This window comes from Anomaloglossus baeobatrachus, chromosome 1 (assembly GCF_048569485.1).
Source record: "Anomaloglossus baeobatrachus isolate aAnoBae1 chromosome 1, aAnoBae1.hap1, whole genome shotgun sequence".
Lineage (NCBI taxonomy): Eukaryota > Metazoa > Chordata > Amphibia > Anura > Aromobatidae > Anomaloglossus > Anomaloglossus baeobatrachus.
In genome coordinates this window covers 801561839-801584022 of record NC_134353.1, presented here as the reverse complement: position 1 = coordinate 801584022, position 22184 = coordinate 801561839, and the positions used below count along the sequence as shown (strand labels likewise).

Below are 22184 nucleotides of genomic sequence, written 5' to 3'. Positions count from 1 at the left end.
ATTTTTACATCAAAATTTACAAAACCAGTTTTTTAGGGACCACATCACATTTGAAGTGACTTCAATAGGCCTAGATGACAGAAAATACCCAAAAGTGACACCATTCTAAAAACTGCACCCCCCAAAGTACTCAAAACCACATTCAAGAAGTTTATTAACCCTTCAGGTGCTTCACATGAACAAAAGCAATGTGGAATGAAAAAAAGCAAAAATTAAATTTTACCTAAAAATGTTGCTCTAACCCAAATTTATTCACTTTTAGAAGAAATAACACAACAAAATGGACCTCAAAACTTGTTCCCCACTTTCTTATGAGCGCGCCGATACCCCACATGTGGTCAGAAACCTCTGTTTGGACAAATGGGAGGGCTCGGAACAGAAGGAGCAATATTTGAATTTTGGAAAGCAAATTTGGCTGAAATAGATTGCGGGCACCATGTTGCATTTACAGGTCCGCTAAGGTACCTAAACAGAAGAAATCCCTCATAAGTGACACCATTTTGGAAACTAGACCCCTCAAGGCTTCTATCTAGGGGTATAGTGAGCATTTTAGATCCACAGGTACTTCACAGATTTTGTTAACGTTACGTTGTCATATTGAAAATTTTAATAATTTTCTCAAAAATGTTGCTTTAGCATCAATTTTCTCACTTTTTCAAGAGGTAATTCCAAAAATTTGACCTCAAGGTTTGTTAACCACTTTTTTATGAGCGCGGTGATACCTCACATGTGGTCTGAAACCTTTGTTTGGACAAATGGGAGGGCTTGGAACGAAAGGAGCAATATTTGAATTTTAGAAAGGAAATTTGGCTGAAAAAGATTGCGGGCACCATGTCGCATTTGGAGGTCCCCTAAGGTACCTAAACAGCAGAAACCCCGCACAAGTGGCCCCATTTTGGAAACTAGGCCCCTCAAGGAATTTATCTAGATGTTTGGTGAGTACCATGAACCCTCAGGTGCTTCACAGAATTTTATAACGTTGAGCCATGAAAAAAAAAAAATAAAATTTTACCACAAAATTGTTATTTCAACCAGGTAGCTTTTTTTTTTACAAGAGTAAAAGGAAAAAATTCAGCATAACATTTATTGTGCAATTTCTCCTGAGTTTGGCGATACCTTATATGTGGTGGAAATCAACTGTTTGGGCGCATGGCAGGGCTCGGAAGGGAAGGAGTGCCATTTGACTGCAAAATTGGCTGGAATCAATAGCGGACGCCAGGTTGCATTTGGAGAGCCCCTGAGGTGCCTAAACAGTGGCGGTCCCCCACAAGTGACTTCATTCTGGAAACAAGACACCTCAAGGCTTTTATCAAGGTGTATAGTGAGCAGTTTGAATCCACGAGTACTTCACAGAATTTGATAAGCTTAGGTTGCCATATTGAAAATTTTCATTTTTTTCACAAAACTGTTGCTTTAGCATCAAATTTCTCACTTTTTCAAGAGACAACAACAAACCGTGGACCCCACAGGTTGTTATCCAATGTCTTATGAGCGCAGGGATACCCCACATGTGGCCAAAAACCTCTGTTTGGATAAATGGGAGGGCTTGGAATGGAAGGAGCACCATTTGAATTCTGGAAAAGTTGAAATAAATTGCGCGCACCATGTCACATTAGCAGGGCCCCTTGGGTACCTATACATCAGAAAACCCCCACAAGTGACCCCATTTTGGAAACTGGATTTTATTCAGGAGTATAGTAAGCATTTTGAATCCACAGGTACTTCACAAAAATGTTGCTGTAGCAACAAATGTCTCACTGTTAGGCTCTGTGGCCATGATCCAGCGACACGGCATCTAGTACACAGTGTCAGCCTCCTGCAGAGATGTGAGTGTTGTCCACGGGAGAACGCAGCTGCCCATGCCCACGATTTGGGTTCAGGCCGCTGTGGAGCTCTATGCTACCTGCAGAGAACACTCATCTCCGCAGCATAAATTGACATGCTGAGGCTCGGGAAGCTGCGCCACAGGTCGGTTTATGCTGCGGAGAAAAGAAGCACATTGGGCATGGGATTTCTAAAAATCCTTCCACTGTGCTTCTACTGCACAACGCAGCATTATGGACACAGGGAAAACACTCTGCGCCCAAAACGCTGCAAACCCTGATTGTGGGCACACAGCGTAAAATGCTACAATGGATGAATGGATAGATGTCAAACAAATATAACGTCCCATTCCCCTGCATATTCTAAGCTGGCGCCCTTTAGTGCCTTTCATGTGGCACTAAAGGGTGCCTAGCCTTGTATTTAGCCCCCCAAAAAATTAATAATTAAAATAAACGACGTGGGGTCCCCCCTATTTTTGATAGCCAGCTAGGGTAAAGCAGACAGCTGTAGCCTGCAAACCACAGCTGACAGCTTCACCTTGGCTGGTGATCAATTTGGAGGGCTCCCCAGGCGTTTTTTAAAAAAAAAAAAAAACGTGGGGTCCCCCCAAATTAGATCACCAGCCAAGGTGAAGCGGACAGCTGGGGTCTGGTATTCTCAGGGTGGGAAGAGCCATGGTTATTGGACTCTTCCCAGCCTAAAAATAGCAGGCCGCAGCCGCCCCAGAAGTGGCGCATCCATTAGATGCGCCAATCCTGGCGCTTCGCCCCAGCTCATCCCGCGCCCTGGTGCGGTGGCAGACGGGGTAATATATGGGGTTGATACCAGCTGTAATGTCACCTGGCATCAAGCCCTGGGGTTAGTGATGTCACGGCATCTGAACAGATACCCGACATCACTAACCCAGTCAGTAATAGAAAAAAAAAGACAAAAAAAAAATTTATTTGAAAAAACACTCCCCGAAACATTCCTCTTTTACCAATTTATTGAAAATAAAGAAATTCCGGTCGCTGTAATCCATTTTGGAGGTCCCGCGCCGACTCTGGATCTTCTAGAATATGGGGGGCACGTTCAGGGAACGTATCCCCCATTTTCTGGAAGAGCAAGCTCTCCATGAGCAGTGTGGGTGCAGTAATCTGAGAATACTGCACTCACACTGCCCCGGTCCAACCTAGGGCAGAGTGACCTGCAGTAACCTCATTCCAGAATATGAGGGGCACGCTCACAGAACGTACCCCCCATTTTCTGGAACAGCAGCCTCTCCATGTGAGGAGTGTGGATGCAGATCACTGCACTCACCCTCCCCCGGTCCACAGTGGAGCCTGTGCATCAGCGACGTCAGCAGGATCCCTGCTTGCAGGGATCCAGCTGACAGCCGCTGTCTGCGCATGCGCCGCCAGCATTGAAGAAGGAGGCGGCGATCGCGGGCCCGGAGCGGCAGACAGGTAACGTATAACCGGGGGCTTGGGGGGGGCAGGGTGACGGGGGGTGACCTAGTGGGACCTGGGGACACCTTTCTGCCGCATGTGACGTGTTACATGCGGCAGAAAGAGCAGAATGAAGGCGGCCGCGCGCTGTGCGCCGCCATCTTCCACGCTCCGGAGGGGGGAGGGGGGTGGTGGCTCTGGAGAACCGGAGGGGGCTCCGGTGACCAGAGGGCTCCGGTGGACCGGAGGAGGGGTCAGGGGGAGGACATTTCCCTCCGATCTGAAATGTTTGATCATTTCAGATCGGAGGGAAATGACTGCAGAGCCGGCGGCGGCTGCAGTTTTCTGTGCGCTTCGGCGCCATTTTGGATGTCCGGTGGGGGTAGGGGTGGGGGGACTCTCCGGTACCGGGGGCTTTGGGGGCACTAGGGGGTTAGATTTCTTTCTCATCTGACATGTTTGATCATGTCAGATGAGAAAGAAATCAGTATTATTTGCCATTTTTTTTTTTATGTGTACGTCGGTATACGGTGTATACCGCCGATCACATGATCGGGGTCCAAAAAAAACACCCCGATTCATAATCTGGGGGGTCTCAGCTACCCCCGGTAGCTGAAACCCCCGAGATTTTCGGTCGCTGGGGGGCGCTACAGGGTTTTTTCGGGCCGCCGCTTTAAAGCGGCGGAACAGAATAAGTACCCTGTTTTGGCGCCGCTTTAAGTCGTACGGCCGTCGTTATGAGGTTAAAAGACCTGAGAATGATGAGGCCAATCGAGGATTATAGCGCCATCACTATCATTCAAAAGGGTATGATTAACAATCACCCATATCATATATCACAGGAAAAATGAAGGGTGAGATATCCCATACACATATGTCACTTCCACAGATAATCGCTGGGGGGGGTGTGATAGATATAAATGACCTACAATATTACATGAGGCCTATATCAAGCACCCCAGATTTGGTCTGTCATAAACTTCTTAAAGTATGCATAAAAGACTACACAGCCTGTAAATCACACACTTTGAGTAGACGAAAAAAGGGGGGGGGGGGACACCTTACTCAGCATATAACATGAATTATGGTATCCAGTAAATGGTAGCTTTTGATAAATATAGTATGTATAGCAACCATTAGATCCACTCATCTACCACATCCATGAATTATGCAATGGTGTTAATGACAGATGAATAGAGCAGTCCCACCTGATTCCTATGTCTCAATTGAGATAGAGATACTGGTATGCTGTCGAGGTCCAAATGTCAGGACGAGGGGAAAATTGAATTGGTCACTGACCTTATTAGGGGTCAAGCTGGCCCTTTTTCCCTTAATCAAGTTTCCGCCCTTGACTTGGACAATCAACAACCGGCCTTATTATCGCATACCATAGGTGAGACAGGGGGTGGGATATCTCATATATACGTACCCCTTCCAGGGGTGGTAGCGGGGGGATAGTGGCTATAGATAACCCGCGCTAGTCCAAAGAGGTCTATATGGAACACCCCAAATAGACTTAGGCATATAAGAAAAAAAAAAACAAAAACCTACACAGCCTATGGTACACTCACTGTGGATTAACAGACTGAAAGACACCTAGTTAGGCATGTAAAAATTGAAAAGTAGAGTCCAATAAATGGTGGCCTTTGACAAAATAACATTATTACATGCAGCAACCATTACATCGACTCATCATGCATAGATGTCATTGACACAAAAAAAAGGAACAATCTCACCCGAATCTTGTATCCCAATGGGGGTCAAGGTTCTCCTGTGATGCTGAAATCCGTATGTCAGGATGATGGGAGAGGTGGCTTGGTCGCTGACCCTGTCAGGGATTAAGCTGACCCTTTTTCCAACATAACAACTCCCGCCCTGACAAGGGCAGTCCACAGCTGACCCTGTTGTGGCTGACCCTATAGTCCAGACCAAGTGCCTCCCGACGCGTTTCACATTATATGCTCATCAGGGGAGACATATGGCACTAAAGAATACTGGTGGTGGCTCAAATTGGAGCTCAACCCCGTGTGGCCTGGTATCATTGAGGATGTAAGGGATAATGGGGCTATAAAAAGGAGCCCTCAACCCACCCCCTGTTGAAAGGTCCACCTCTATCAATTATGCAAATAATGCAGCAGTGAAAAGGAAAACCCGGATATTCAGGGATTAAACCAGACATGATATATGCACTATTAAATGATTACAGGATACATGTCTCAAAGACACTGTATAAGGATGCGCCCCCTTTACCTAATATATGAGGTTATAATCGGACAGTCAGATGGTATATTCCGTTTATATAAACATATGTACAAGAGACATACATTTCCTGATACCGAGGTCACTTGACGAGTCACATGACCCGCGGCACGTCATGAGGGGAGGGGCATGCACAACGTCATAGTACGCAGCGTGCATACCAAGCAGGGAAAGGCGTGCCTCCCAGTTACAAGATCACATGACGAGTCACGAGATACGCGGCGCGTCATGAGGGGAGGAGTGTGCACCACGTCATAGGACGCTGCGTGCATACCAAACAGAGAAGGACATACCTCCCATTTTCAGGATCACATGACCAGCCACGAGGTGCGCGGTACGTCATGAGGGGAGGAGTGTGCACCACGTCACAGGACGCGGCGTGCATAACAGACCAAGAAGAACGTGCCTCCCATTTCCTGGGTCACGTGACGAGTCACGAGATGCGCGGCGCGTCATTATGAGAGGGAGCACGTGCCGGGCCACAGACAGTGACGTGACAGATGACAGCCTGATGGAGCGCATGATCCACCAATCATGTGACCATATCGCACTCCACAGGCTGTCAGATACTTGCCTCATATGAATGAATAATAGCGCGCATGGCTTACTCAATGCAAAAAACAAGCATAGTGCAATCAGCCAGTTGTAAACCACAATGAATACACGAAAGTCATGCAAAGCTAAAATGTAAACAAATGGAAATCCCAGGGAGAAGGGGGAAGGGGGGGGGGGACATATGTATTGCCCGTATTTGCACATGCTTACAGGTCTCTAGGGAAACGACTTGCATCCCGTGTAGTAGGAGACATATATACCGGTATGGCACTGCTTAACGTTCCAATGAGAACAGATTGGAGAACAAATAGCACGAATGTAACTTATATACATACCAGTTCAAATCAATAGTGTATTAAAGCGCTCCGAAAAACACCTTTTAAAAACACATAGAGGTGTTAGGGCGATGCATATATAAAGTAAAAGCGGAGTTGGGTGCTATTACTAAGTCACCAAATGGGTGAGGGGAGGAGGATGGGGGGGGGAGAGGGAAGGAACAGGGATCACAAAACTCCTGCGAGGAGAAAATTTGATGTATATATTAAAATATACCATACATGATCAACCATGAATCCCAGTTACATATCCGGACACGATGTCCAGGTGTATGAGTTAGAATGACATGTACCAGATTAGCTAAAAAGGGAAATAAAACCATAGATCAAGGAAAAGGGATGGATGTATACCTAATTGAAAGAGACAATTGTTAGATGAAGCACCCGTAGTTCAGTTGTTCATTAAGGCCGGAGGGAGAGACCGTGTTTAACCGAAAAATCCATCTTGCCTCTTTTTGCAAGATGAGTCGGTCCCAGTCTCCCCCTCTGATGGGTTTTTCAATTTTCTCGATGCCAATAAATTTAATGGCATCTTTTTTTCCCCCATGGGAGACATTGACATGACGTGCCAGGGAGGTGTCTCTGTCATGTTCAATGTCACCCATGTGATCACCAATCCGCCTGCGGAACTCTCTTCGTGTCTTACCGACGTATTCGAGACCGCAAACGCAGGTTGCCTTATAAACCACGCCTTTTGTGCGACAATTAATGAAATCATGAATAACAAAGGATTCTTGAGTGACATTTGCTACGAAGGACCTGCCGGGAGATATAGATGAGCACGACACACAGTCACCACATTTGTGGCATCCTTTCAGGTTAGATCTGAGCCAGGTTTCCTGTTTTGGTGCCACAAAATGACTGTGGACTAACCTATCTCCCAGGGATTTGCCTCTGCGAAAAGTCACCTGAGGAAAGGGGCCCACTGATGTCCTGAGGTCATTGTCCATTGTGAGGATTGACCAATACTTGTTAAGAGTACTTCTAACGAAATTGGCACCATTGGAGAATGTAGTGATAAATCTTGAGATGGATTCATCTGATTCCTTCTTAGGAGGTTTTAGGAGATCAGCTCTAGTCGTAGACTTAGCTTCTTTGAAGGCCTGACTCAGAATTTTACGGGGGTAACCGCGATCGAGAAACCGTTGTCTCAGATCATCCGCTTGTGTCAAAAATGACAAGTCCTCGGAACAGTTCCGGCGTATTCTATAGTACTGTCCCTTAGGGATCCCTCTCCTGAGGGGGGCCGGATGACTACTGTCCCACCTCAGGAGGGAATTCGTGGAGGTTGGTTTCCTGTATGTAGAAGTACTCAAGCTACCTTCCTTGGTTTTACTGATGAGAACATCAAGAAATGGTAAGGTGGTACAGTCTGCCTCGTAGGTAAAACGAAGGCCTATCTCGTTGTCATTTAGGCCCAAGACAAACCTGTCCAGATCGACCCTGGTGGCCCGCCATATGACGAATATGTCGTCAATATAGCGGGCCCATAAGTCGATCTGGTCAGGCAGATGTCCATCACCAACCCCCTCGGAGAAGACCATGGTCTCCTCCCACCAGCCCAGGAGCAAATTTGCGTACGAGGGAGCACAAGGGCTCCCCATCGCAGTGCCCCTGAGCTGGTGAAAGAACCTTCCGTTAAAGGTGAATACGTTATTTTTCAGACAAAATTCTAGGGCCTGTAGCACAAATTCATTATGGAGATGATATTGGCAGCCTCTCATAGAAAGATAGTGTTTGGCCGCCTTTAGTCCCATATGATGTGGGATTGAGGAATAAAGAGCCTCAACGTCAATACTGACCAATATATCATCTTCCTGAACTGACACACCATCTAATTTCAAGAGTAGATCTGTAGTATCCCTCGTGTACGAAGGAAGTGATTCTACAAATGGCCTTAAGACGACGTCCACATATGAGCCAAGGTTCTGACAGATTCCTCCAATGCCGGAGACGATTGGCCTACCCTTCAATGGACTGAGCCCCTTATGGACCTTGGGTAGGCCATAAAAAGTCGCCATAATAGGATGGTCCGGCATCAGGAATTCATGTTCTTTTTTATCAATCAATCTATTGGCAAGGCCCCTGTCCAAAAGTTTCTTCAATTCAGACATCAAGAGAGCCGTAGGGTTCTCTTTCAGGATGGCATATCCCTCCTTGTCAAGAAGGAGGTCATGGCACATCGTGACGTACTGCGTCTGATCAAGGACGACCACGTTGCCACCTTTATCAGATGGTTTGATGACAACGTGGCGGTCCTGCTCAAGAACGCGTATGGCCATGATCTCCTCCTTTGTACAGTTATATTGTGTAAAGATGTTTTTTCCACTCATCTCCTTTAAGTCCTTAGATACCAGGTTCACAAATATATCTATTGTTGACATATCGTTTTGCACAGGTGGCATTTTAGTGCTTTTCTTTTTAAAACAGGAAAAAGGGCCCTGTCCGGTAAGGTTAGGGTCCGTGTTCGAAAGGCCTTCTAGCAGTCTGACATCCGGTAACATATCGGGCGGAATTCCCAGTTCATCGCTGAGCTTATTGTCTTTAGCTTGGAAGAATTTCCTCCACTTTAGTTTGCGTGCAAACAAGTTCAAATCCTTAATACATGAAAAAAGATCAAAGTCTGTCGTGGGTACGAAAGACAATCCTTTCTCGAGGACTGTCATTTCAGTACCACTGAGGGATCGGGACGACAGATTGATGACCTTGGGGCCTATGTCTGCTCTTGTCCCCTGGATACACCTATTCGGTTCCTCAGAGGGTAGACGTTGTCTAAAAAAGAGGGACTATGGGTAGGTTGAGCCCTGCCTCTGCCTCTCTGTCCACGGCCCCTCCCTCTGTTCTTATTCTTGCCACGATAGTTGAAAACACCGCCTCCCGCCTCACCATCGGATATCTCCGTATCGGTGGAGGAGATGTCGATGTGTTGTTGGGGTTGCAACGTTTTGTTTGTCAAAAAGAGATATGCCTTATTTTCCCGGAAGTCCTGTATGTCTCTCATGTACTGTTTGTGTTTTCTATCCTTAATTAGGTACTGAAAGTGCTCGATGGTATTTTGAAGATTTGTTTCTTTCTTAGAGTAGTCAGCCTCATCAGAATACTTCTTAACCAATGTGATTTGCTCCCTCAGGTTGTCATTTAGGCCCAAAAGGTTTTGTTTCTCCTCTTCCAAAAGGAGCCTCATCAACCGGAGAGAGCAATCAGTTGCCTCCCTCTCCCACTTCTTAATGAACTCAGGGGCTCTAAACCTATTTCCTGGATTAAGAGTAATCCGTAGGCCCCTTGGTACTATACCTTCTTTAATGTAATTCTCGAGACTCTGCACTTCCCACCAAGATATAATCTGATCTTTATATACCTTGGTGAGATCTCGAAAAGCACCGTTTAGAGTGGGTGTGTATTTCTTAGGAATTATACCCTTATCTGAGAAGACCCCCTTGGCGTCTTCAAGCCATTGATCAGTGTTGAATTCCCCAGATAGAAAACTGGCCATGTCACGATGGAATAGTAGAAAAATAGCAAAGATGTATATACCAGTAGGTAAACAAGATACTCTTACATGTATAAATTTAAGTGAATGTAGCAACATGTAATTTTAAAACTTAACTTTTAATCGGATTCAATAATAACTGTTACAAAGTGAACAAACCGTGATCCAAACACCAATTTAAAAGACCTGAGAATGATGAGGCCAATCGAGGATTATAGCGCCATCACTATCATTCAAAAGGGTATGATTAACAATCACCCATATCATATATCACAGGAAAAATGAAGGGTGAGATATCCCATACACATATGTCACTTCCACAGATAATCGCTGGGGGGGGTGTGATAGATATAAATGACCTACAATATTACATGAGGCCTATATCAAGCACCCCAGATTTGGTCTGTCATAAACTTCTTAAAGTATGCATAAAAGACTACACAGCCTGTAAATCACACACTTTGAGTAGACGAAAAAAGGGGGGGGGGACACCTTACTCAGCATATAACATGAATTATGGTATCCAGTAAATGGTAGCTTTTGATAAATATAGTATGTATAGCAACCATTAGATCCACTCATCTACCAAATCCATGAATTATGCAATGGTGTTAATGACAGATGAATAGAGCAGTCCCACCTGATTCCTATGTCTCAATTGAGATAGAGATACTGGTATGCTGTCGAGGTCCAAATGTCAGGACGAGGGGAAAATTGAATTGGTCACTGACCTTATTAGGGGTCAAGCTGGCCCTTTTTCCCTTAATCAAGTTTCCGCCCTTGACTTGGACAATCAACAACCGGCCTTATTATCGCATACCATAGGTGAGACAGGGGGTGGGATATCTCATATATACGTGCCCCTTCCAGGGGTGGTAGCGGGGGGATAGTGGCTATAGATAACCCGCGCTAGTCCAAAGAGGTCTATATGGAACACCCCAAATAGACTTAGGCATATAAGAAAAAAAAAAACAAAAACCTACACACCCTATGGTACACTCACTGTGGATTAACAGACTGAAAGACACCTAGTTAGGCATGTAAAAATTGAAAAGTAGAGTCCAATAAATGGTGGCCTTTGACAAAATAACATTATTACATGCAGCAACCATTACATCGACTCATCATGCATAGATGTCATTGACACAAAAAAAAGGAACAATCTCACCCGAATCTTGTATCCCAATGGGGGTCAAGGTTCTCCTGTGATGCTGAAATCCGTATGTCAGGATGATGGGAGAGGTGGCTTGGTCGCTGACCCTGTCAGGGATTAAGCTGACCCTTTTTCCAACATAACAACTCCCGCCCTGACAAGGGCAGTCCACAGCTGACCCTGTTGTGGCTGACCCTATAGTCCAGACCAAGTGCCTCCCGACGCGTTTCACATTATATGCTCATCAGGGGAGACATATGGCACTAAAGAATACTGGTGGTGGCTCAATAACTAAGCCAGCCCAAATCTGGCTTAGCTATTCCCAGCTCTGCTACATACTGAAGTCGCAGTGCGCAGGCACAATTACAGAGCATGACCGCATACTGCAGCTTCAGACAGAGACTAATTGAGCCGCAGTTGTGAGTGGTGACGTCACTCAGTTTATCTGCAGTCACAGCTAGAAGTTTCCACGGTACCCCACCTGTGACTGCAGGTAAACTCACTTCCAGTGACCTCATTGAACTCAGTGACCTCACCTCAGGTCAACTGAATTCAATCAGATGTGCCCCTCCTAGCTGAAAACAGCGTGTTTTTTGCCAAGGGATGCAGATTTGGTGCTGAAATTTATACACCAAATTCTTGCACCAAATCTGCATCTCCTGGCAAAAACCCCGACATCAAATACATTGGCTAACATCAGTCATCAGTGACAGAGGAGAAATGACTTAGCTATTGAAATGAGAAGTCAGCCAAGACCCCTTTAAATACAACACCATTTCCAAGAAGACTCAGGAAACACAGTCCTGAGTCAGATACACATCAGAAAAGGAATGGAGCTTAGAGCTAAAGAACAGAAACTCATAGATGGATATGGCCTCAGTGTTTAACACTTGTGTGAGTGTAATCCGATGTTTTACCTGATTGCACTCATCCATGTTAAACACAAGTGGAAGCGAGACCTAATACAATTAAACTATAACTGGACAAAATCCAGCACTAACCATCTGGTAATAGAATTCTTCTTTATTCAAAAATTCATAAAAACCACACACAGGATAGGGAGGGGATCATCAAACTGACGCGTTTCAAGTGCGTTATGCACTCTTAGCCATATTATGACTTACTATATCGCACTTGAAACGCGTCAGTTTTATCATCCCATCCCTATCTTGTCTGTCATTTTTATGATTTGTTTTGGATAAAGACAAATCCTATTACTAGATGGCTAGTGCTGGATTTTTTCCACTTGTCTTCATCATGCTGATCTGCACTAACTGATGCATGCAGCCTCCGAATACATGTGCGTGGTGAGTTTTCAATTTTTGTTTAGACTTACTCATAAATAAACTATACATTACTTTTATTTTAATAAATAATTAACCTACAAGTTCTCTGCAAGATCGTAGAAAACAGAACAATGTTACATTTTGCATTGTGATAATTGAGAGCTATAATCTTTTTTATTGTCATGTGTGGGCTTGTGTTTTGCAGGATTAGCTGAAATTTTTATTGGTACCATTTCAGGGGGCTTGTTTTTTACAGCACAAGATAGTGATTTCAAGAAAACCATTTTTATTAAAATACAATTTTTGTTTGGCAGTATGATGAAAAAACAATTTTTGACAGCTTTTTTATTTATTTGAATAGCAGTTTTCACTGTAGGGGTTAAAAAGGGTGACAGTGATATAGATCTAATTTTTCCGAATGCAGGAATACTAAATATGTATACATTATATATTTTTACACAAAAATGCATTTTGACTATTGTAATATTTTTCGTGATTTTTTTTTCCTGATTTCTATTGTGTTTATTTTAATATTTTCACTTTTTTTTTAAACTTAGCCCTATGGGATTCAACTAATTTCTCTGATCACTGGTCCCATGTATTGCAATGCATGAGAACAGTGAGCTTTACACAGGCAGACCGCCTTGTTAGATGCTTCTGGCTGCGTCTAACAAGCCACTGTAGCTGCCAGACCCCGAGGTCATTAGTTGCCCTCCGGTTGCCATGACAACCCTTCACTTGCCAAGGTTTGTCTTGACTTCCCTTATGTTTTATTATTGCAGTGGTGGGTGTAATGAACATCACTTGCCACTCACTAGGCCAGAGCATGTATAGGTTTCGCAGGGTCTCAGGTACTTGCTCATCGACAGTTGAGGGGACTGTATAGGGACTGAATAGGAGAGTAGGGACACCTGCAGGTGAGTTTAGGAGGTGTCCCATCTACTCCTCTTACTAGCGCCAGGGCCCACAATTGTTATAGTGTCCCCTGTGTTCCCCTTACTCGTGGTATTGTTCATTGTATTTTTGTTGTGCGTCAGGCTCCCTGTTGGTCTGAACGCACGTGCTATGCTTGTTATTCCTGGCAAGCATGACACCTACTCCGGATCAGGTCACAGTCTTCTACTGGCACAAGTGACGGTCTACTACTCATGTAGGTCACAGTCTTCTACTGGCATAGGTAACAGTTTTCCTCTCAGCTCAGGTCACGGATCTCCCTCTCTGCTCAGGTTACCAATCTTCCTCTCAGCTCGGGTCACCAATCTTCCTCTCAGCTCGGGTCACCGGTCTTGCTGGCGCAGGTTCTGGCACCAACTTCTCTTCTTGGCTGGGCCAGGATTTTTTTTTATATTTAGTAACTGTGACAAAACTGTCACCTGATCTGAAGTCTCTTCTTATTTCCCTCCTCTTGGAAACTGATGATTCACTTTGTAGTTCCAGCTGTTCTCTTTTTGTTTCTGCTCTTACAATTTCTGGCCACCAGATGGCGATGTTTACTTATTTAAGCTTTAGAGATCCTCAACTCTTTTATATTAACATTATTACCTGCAAACTAACACTATAAATAGCGATTCTGGACAGGATGGGTTCCCTTTAACTTTGCACATGTCACAAAGCAAGGGTAAAGAATATGGTGGCGTCTGTGCAGGTGATGTTAGGGATACTGTCATGGTGGGAAAGAAAAACGCTGCAGTATATGTTGATGCTATATTAGCATAATTTATTCATTTATTTACTTTGTGGGGCGGGTGTAGAAGGAAGCTGTACCTGAGAGGAATGCCATGTGCACACGATAAGTATTTGGTGCGTTTTTTTACCTCACTATTTGTAAGACAAAACCAGGGGTAGATAAAAAATGCAGAAGAGGTGACATATTTCTATTATACTTTTCCTCTGATTGTCCCACTCCTGATTTTGGCTACAAATACTGAGGTAAAAAATTAACCAAATACTTAAGGTGTGCACATGGCCGAACGGTAGAGTTGCGCTGTAATACGTTCATTTGTAGACAATTGTATGAAAATGACAGCAACAACTGCTCCATAGCAATGTTTTACCAAATTTGTATTTATTCACTGAGGCTTGTGGCTCAGTAATTAAAAGACTATCTGGGAGATGTCTACATGGCAGTGGTATTGCTACAGCTACAGTGATCTCCCAGATGTAGCAGATAAGGCAAGCTCTTGACTCAAGCAATGGTCAAGTGTGCTTGTCCAAGCATAGCTCCAGCTTCAGTAATGATAACCAGTCCCTGTGTGTGGAGAGTATTCAGGGCAGTCCACTTCTAAAGCAATAGGAAGGGGTCAGGTGAACACAAGAAGAAGACAAGTTAAAGTCAATCAACAGCGAAGAGATTTATAAGAGCTCTATCTGATCATTAAGGGTGCAGGAGGGTGGACTGGTTTGCCAGGGGCAGCTGCATGCCAAAATTATACTCTATGTGGCTTCTTACATCTCCCTGTTTTATTGCAGGCTGAGAATCCACAGAAAAATTGAGACATAAATTCATGTTTATAGGCCCAAGTGAAACTCGAACAGCAGAGAGATGGAATCATACAGTAGTTGTCTCCTATTGCTGTCCGTTTTTCACCAATTGCTAGATGCAAGATAATCTCCATCAGCTTTCTTTTGCATATATGAGGAAAACTGATAAAACACTGGACACATGAAAAATACATGAACTAAATACTGAGAAAATCTGATCCAAAACACTGATGAAAATCTGTCAGTTTTTCACATAAGCAAAAAAAAAAATATGTCTGAATGAGGCTTTAGATGCAAGTGGTTTTAGGCAAGCTTTTAATCTGTTGAGAAGTGTACCTCCTCATTCGATAAAAATGCTAATTTATTTCCAAATTTAATGTAGAGAAGTTTCACATCCCGTTACCTTGCATCGATGAAGGATTTTCCTAGCAGTGTCAAGCATGCGCTCTTGATCCTCAACTTCTTCTGCAGCGTTAAACTGTTTGATGAATTCCTCTGTGACTTCCAAGGGCTTTCTATATAAAGATCACAAGGAATGAGATGATTTCAAATGTCATTTACTGACAAGCAACATAATCCTCTATTGAATCATCAAAAGTAGTTAAAGAACAATATGAGATGTTGAGAAAGTTCTAAGACAAAGGAGATTGCGGTGTTATTTTTATATCAGAATATTACATTGAACGCTGTAATAATGTGCTCTTAACAAAGAACAAAGATTGATTGCAACTGAATGTACATTTAGCTTTTATGTGTTTTATTAATAGATATCTTATTTTTATGATAGTCGCAGTAATAGAACAAGCCATTCTGAACTATTAATCTTTTTACTGCCCTAAGCTGCCATATACATTGGTGATCCACACAGGAGCTACTTATATGAACTGAATATACCAGATTTATGCCAGAAATGTTGAGTTATAAAATTGTGTTTTAGATTTTAGGGCTGTTTTTCACTGGCGTGTTAAATATGTCCCTCCATGTGCCGTGAATCACGGCACACATGCAATCCGTGATCAGTGATCCATGATAGCACATGGAGATAAATTCACCTTTTCCTGTTCCTTCTGTCCGTGGTGCTAAAGTCTCCCGGATGCTGTGTCCGGCTGTTGTGTCTCTCACCGCTGCAGCTACTTCCAGGTCGGCAGTGCAGTGCATAATTGCATATTCATGAGAATAATTAGCCGGCTTCCAAGCAGCAGAAAGCAGCGGCTGGAGACAACATCGCTGGAGAACAAGAGTATAAAACGCTTTTTATTTTCAATGTACATGTTTTTCTGGTATGTGTTTCATGGATCACACCATAGTGTGGTCAGTGGCACATCAGTGATGCCAGTAAAAAACAGACATGTATCCATGCGGAAATCACGGACACACGTGCGCGCCACACGGAGACACGGTCAGTGAAAAATTACTGATGTGTGTGCAGATTCATTGATTTTAATGGGTCTGTGTATGTCCGTAATTCTAGCATGTATAAAAACTGCCACATATATACCAGCAACACTGAAGTGTGAAACAGGCCTTACAGAGATATCACATTTTTTCTAGTTACCTTGCCAAAATGGGTAATAGCAAGTTAATCCATACCAGGTGTCAATTGTGAAGGCTTCTCAGAAACTGACAGGAATTCAGTTCAATCAATGGGTTCAACTCATCACCTACCGCCTTATTCCCATGTCCAATTTTTGCATCTGAGTGCTATCCGTGGTTTTTACATTAGCACTCGTACCTGTAATAGTTTATGGGACCATTCTGTGATTTTTCTCATTTCATGGAAAATCAGACATGTCAGATTTTGATAAGAAATCGGATCAAAATTGGCATTGCAAGTCTATTGGTCCATGAAAAAATGACATCAGAGTGTGTTCTGATTTTCACGGGCTGTCAAAATGCAGAAGGTGAAGACATTTTTTTTTATGTCACTACATACAAGATAAGTGAATAACATCCGTACCACACTCTGATCCCAATAACTGTCACGGATGTGTAGGGGTAACTGGAGCAGATACTCTAAACTGGCCCTCAGACTCGGGACCCTGCGCTGTCCCTTATCTCAGAGGTAGGCTTGATGGTAGCCAGGTCTGAACCGCCAGCATGACCCTAACTCCTGTCCAAACCCTGAACTAACACTCCCTCTTCTCCACCCCAAGAGACGGTCAGGACTGCACAAGCAAACTCCACAAATACCACAGACAGGGGAAAAACAAAAACACATGCACAAATCATACACAGGGGAGCGACAATATGAACTCAGGAGGAAATAAAACACAGGGAGGAAATAAACTAACAACAGGAATATTTTCACACCATACAGGAAAGCATGCAACAGATCAAACGGCTCTAGATCACTACAATGGGACTAGTATTCACTGCAGCAACGCTGAACTATTATCAGCACTGAATAGCAGGTTCCAGGATCTTATATAGGAAGGAGATGGCTGAGATTGGTAATTAGCAACCTGAGCTCCTAGCAGAGTTCCCCAGGTCAGCAGGAATTAACTCCTGCACAACTGAGGAACAGTGAACATGAAACAGCTAAAGCCCAGCTCTAGCTGAATAACTAGGAGACATCAGGTTGCTTGTCAGACTCTGCAGTGTGAACAGAGCCTGATGCTGCCATGGCACCTAATGAGCTTGGTACCAAACATCACATGACAATAATTGTAGAAAAATCAGACGTGTGAATGAGGCCTAAAGATAAACAAGGAAAAGAGAATTCCTAGAGTCTAACTCGTGACATGGATCCAAGAGGAAACTCATAAAACACAGGGAATTTGGTATATATTTGGTGGTCAGAGATACTAATGAGGACCTATCAAAAGTGACCATTTTTTATTTTTCTTTATTCACACTGCTATACAATATTTCAGCTTTTTTTTTTCTCTTTTTTCAAATCCACCATACGATTACAGAGATAAGGACATTTTTATTTGGTGCTAATTTTTATGATCTTTACCAAAGAGGCATTACTCACAGGGTAAAGATCCTGTGAGAATCCTGAACCATGCCACCTTAGTAAATTCCATCAAAATTAGCACTATATTAGTTTGCCCATATCTCCAGAGCTGTGCAGCAGATTAAAAAAAAAATAAATTAATAAAAAAACTGAAGAGGAGAAGCGGGAATAAAATTAAAAACTGGACACTTTTGACCTCGTGACAGATCATTTTTAAAACCAGAACTATGCAAGTATCAAGGCCCATGAGTTGATTATTAAAGAGAATTTGTCAATAGGTTTTTGACCCCTCTGAGAATAAAGTATGGGCAGGGATCCAGATTCCAGCGATGTGTCACTCACTGGGCTATTTACTGTGGATTGGATAAAGTCAAATCTCGCAATTCTTTGAATGCTGAGCTCTGTATAACCTTGGCCCACACCATTGATTGGCAGCATTCTGTCCAAGTAAAGTGTACCCATAAAGCTGCCGATCAATAGTGTTGGCAGGATTATACAGCGCTCATGAATATGCTTGACTACCTGACAGCAGGTGTACTAGTCTTCTAGTGATAATTTCCTGCCGATAAAAGAATTCTTTTTTATCAAAATTACACTAAGCAGCCCAGTAAGTGACATCACTGGAATCAGGGTCTCTGCCCCTACGTTATGCTGCTCTCAGATTAGGTGGCAAAAACCTGGTGACAGTTTCCTTGTAAAATCTTGGTTGTTGATAATCAACATTCAGGTCCATTCGGACCAGATAAAATAATGAAGGCTGAGTATATCCGAGATTAGAAAATGTCTACTTTTTTTCTTCAAAATCAATGCCACACTTCTCCACAGGTTATGTGTTGTATCAAAGATCACGCCCTAGGAAATGAATGCAGATGAAGTGAAATACCACGCACAACCTAGTAGACAGCAGAGCTGCTGCTTTTGAAAAAAAGTAGCCATGATTTTCTATTCATGGACAATCCCTTTACCATACTATTTGTATATCTTGCATGTAACGTACTGTTCTGTTGCTATCTTTTCATACTTGGAATATTTTTTTTGATACTATGTATATGATAATTGTTTTTGGATTTGGTTATTATTTTTCAACTCAAGTAAACTAATTCAGCAAGACTGGCATTTTACACGTCAGTTTTAATGAACGGGACAAAAGGAGTAAGGTGTGCCTAATTCATGAAGAGAAGCCACTTTATGAATAAGGTGTACTTTACAACTGTAGTGTGCTAGAAATATTACTCCAGTCAATGACTGGAACAGTTTTCTGGTAAAATTTTCACCACTAAAGTGGCATAAAATTTGATAATATAGGCAGGAAGGCTTTCTCATCTCTGCCCACTTTGGTGAAGCTGGCCGGGACTGGAAAATCAATGGCAAAAGTCACAAAACTTTTGAGGAACTTTGCAATAAGCAAAAACTTGGCAACATTTGAAGGTGTTTAACTGCAGAAATATGTCAAAAATGTTTTCATAATTTGGGGAAAGTTTTCTTGACTTTGCAGTAAAACAAGATGTTATGGTAGCCTTAGAACAAAAATTTTTTTTTACCATATTGAAAAACAAAGAAAACTTTACCTTTTACATGTTTTTTCAACATGTTCTTCTGTTTTCTCCAATAACTTTTTCTTAAGTTCATTGTGATGTTTTGCTGAGATAATCCCAAACTTTTGTATCACAGGTATCTTGACGATTGGCATTCTTCTACTAAACTGTTAAAACAAAACAATGTAAAACTAAATTGTAGTTTATAATTATCCAAATAATTAAAAGTAGTATTTGTATACCTTTATTGTATATAATACGTCATTCTGTAGAAAGAAAGCTTTTCAGGGATGAAAGAATTAATTGATTAATTAATATAAAAAAAAAAATGACCTTAATTTTAGTAGGAAAAAAAGGCTGGGGGAAAAAAGAAAAAAAAAAAAAAAAAGAGTACAAAATATATCATTGACTTACTATTTTACTATTTGTGTCTTTTTGTTCTACTATTAAACTTGTCAAAGAAACACTGATTTAAAAAAAGTACTGATCAAACAGATATAATGTGAAAGTGACTTAAACAAATGTTATATTATGCCTCAACTATAAAGTTACATCTATCTCAAAAATCAAAAACTCCAGGCTGACTTGTCCTAGCAAAGACACAATTTTATCACACAAGGAATTAGCAACATTGCTATCTACATTGTGCTATAAATGTAAATTCTGCAGATACAGGAACAGATGAAGTCTACAGGAGAACCTATCACCAGGACAAAAGCCGCTAGTTCATGGTCTTAATTTATTCCCGCTACTCCCCTTCTTTTTGTATTTTTTCTTTGCAAATCTGCCATACAATTACAGAAATATAGATCACATATATACAGTTGAAACCAGAAGTTTACATGCAATGTCTAAAAAGACACATATGCATGGTTTTTCTCACTATATGACATGAAATAAGAATAAACCTTTCCCGTTTCAGGTCAATTAGGATTACCCGCAGCAGCCGTAGGTGATTACCTCTTGATGATATAGGATGTATAAGTACGTCTTCGGGCATTAATGGGTTTATCAACTCACTACCTAAATCTGTTCAAAGCTTGGTTACCCAGTGAGATCCTGAGGATGCAAACAACTATGTGACCCTGGTCGAAAGATGCTTTGCTGTGGAGAACTCCCTGAGCAATCAGAGGTGCCTGAAGTCATCTTTCTAAAATACGCAAAAGAAGAGGACCAAGACCACATCTGAGGTACATCTCATACCATTGTCTGTTGGAGATGTCAAGCCCTGGGTCATCTATAAGCTCTTTGTCCTTTAAACTCTGAGCCAATGGATAGCTCTGTAAGCGGACATTTCCCATTTATTGCACATCCCATGTGCAGTGCTGTACCCTGGCAAGGGACCTCAACTGTGCCAACTGATGGTGAATGGTATTTCTGTGACTATACTCCTGGGCTCCTGGGATAGTCCCTGGGAAGGGGGTGGAGTTGAGGTATATCCATAAGACGCCAAAAACTATTCCATGGCCTGGGCTGACATACGCACAGACTGGGGTTTCTGTGTCCCACAAAGTGGGATTGGTCAAGAACTTGCTGCATGCTATTGTTATCGGTTGTGATTTTTCTTTGTTCTGTTATTTATAGGCTAATGTTGTAGCACCCAGTAGTCCAGTATGATGCTAGGAGTCAGCCATGGTAATAAGGTCACATGATTTAAATAGTGAATTTCCTTTCACAGTACTGGCTAGAGAGGAAGATGAGAAAAAAAAAACCTTGCAGGAGTCCCTGGAGAAGTTCCAATACAACTTTAGGCTGCCCAGCTAAGAGATTTTAACAGTCAAAGGTTCTCTGAAAAAATGCAAGTGTGGTAAATAATTTTCCCTGGGAGCCAATAACCATTTCCCGCAATTACCAAACATAATGATCTGCTGTCTTGAGGGACCAAAATGAAGAGACAGGTAACCGAGCGCCTCCACAAGACTCAAGAGGAAAATTCCAGGTAATATGATTTGTTGGCTTGAGCGAGACAGTTTAGGTATGGAGATCAGGTACTTGTGGTAGTGTCCATGGTGAGGAGCAAGTTCCTTACCAAATGGAAGGGGCCCTATGAAAAGTTAGAAAAGGTGGAAGAGGTCAACTCTAAAATATACTACCGTGAAAAGAAAGCCCTTATCCATATATTATGGCAACCTGCTAAAACCCTGGAAGGACAGAAGCATTCAAAACCCCTTGCTTATTGGCCTAGTAAGAAGCCAACATTCCAGATGGCAAAGTAGCAGAAAATTTGTTACCTTCCCAAAGAGAGTATGGAAAAAAACGGTACCCAAAATAGGGGCAGTTCTTTGGGTTACTAGTTCAACCTTGTCTCATCAACATGAGCTTCCTGCTTGGATCAATTTAACCCCTCATGACCTATGAAGTAAATTTAATCCATAGGTCATGACCCTTGCTTTGATATGGGTTTACACACCATGTCCATATCTTTCCCTGCACATCTAAGCTGATCTGATCAGCCATGTGGCTCTAAAAAGCGTGGGTGGATCGGAGATCTGCCCATGGCTATAAACCATGTAAAATCCCGCTGTCAATCTCTGACAGATGAATTTAATATGCACTGGCGAGAGCGCGCCATTCGCCACTACCATAAGGGGCCCCGTGACGTGATCACGTAGCGCCGATGGGTTGTCATGATAACCGTGGGTCCCCTGTGACAGCTGATGATCCCTGTGCAATTATGGGAAATCATCATTTCTGCTGTACAAAGAATCTACTATCTACTATTTAGGGGAATCAATTACTAGTCCCCTAAAGAGACTAGTGAAAAGAAAAAGTTTTCAAAAATGTGAAAAAAACATTTCATATTATTCCCATTTTACCCATTTAAAATAAATAAATATTAAAAAAACAACATATCTATGGTATCACTGCATTCAGAAATGT

At 42.6% G+C, this 22184-nt stretch overlaps 1 protein-coding gene across 1 annotated transcript in view; it reads right to left on the bottom strand.

The window, feature by feature from the left end:
* Window positions 1–22184, bottom strand: part of TMEM232 (transmembrane protein 232) — a 383971-nt gene that overhangs the window by 254836 nt on the left and 106951 nt on the right. Inside the window, exons 2-3 of the mRNA XM_075341901.1 lie at window positions 19338–19471; window positions 15214–15325 (exon numbers count right to left, since the gene is read on the bottom strand). Of these exons, the coding sequence (XP_075198016.1) occupies window positions 15214–15325; window positions 19338–19459 (234 nt within the window). The 5' untranslated portion in view covers window positions 19460–19471. The remainder of the gene's footprint in view (window positions 1–15213; window positions 15326–19337; window positions 19472–22184) is intronic.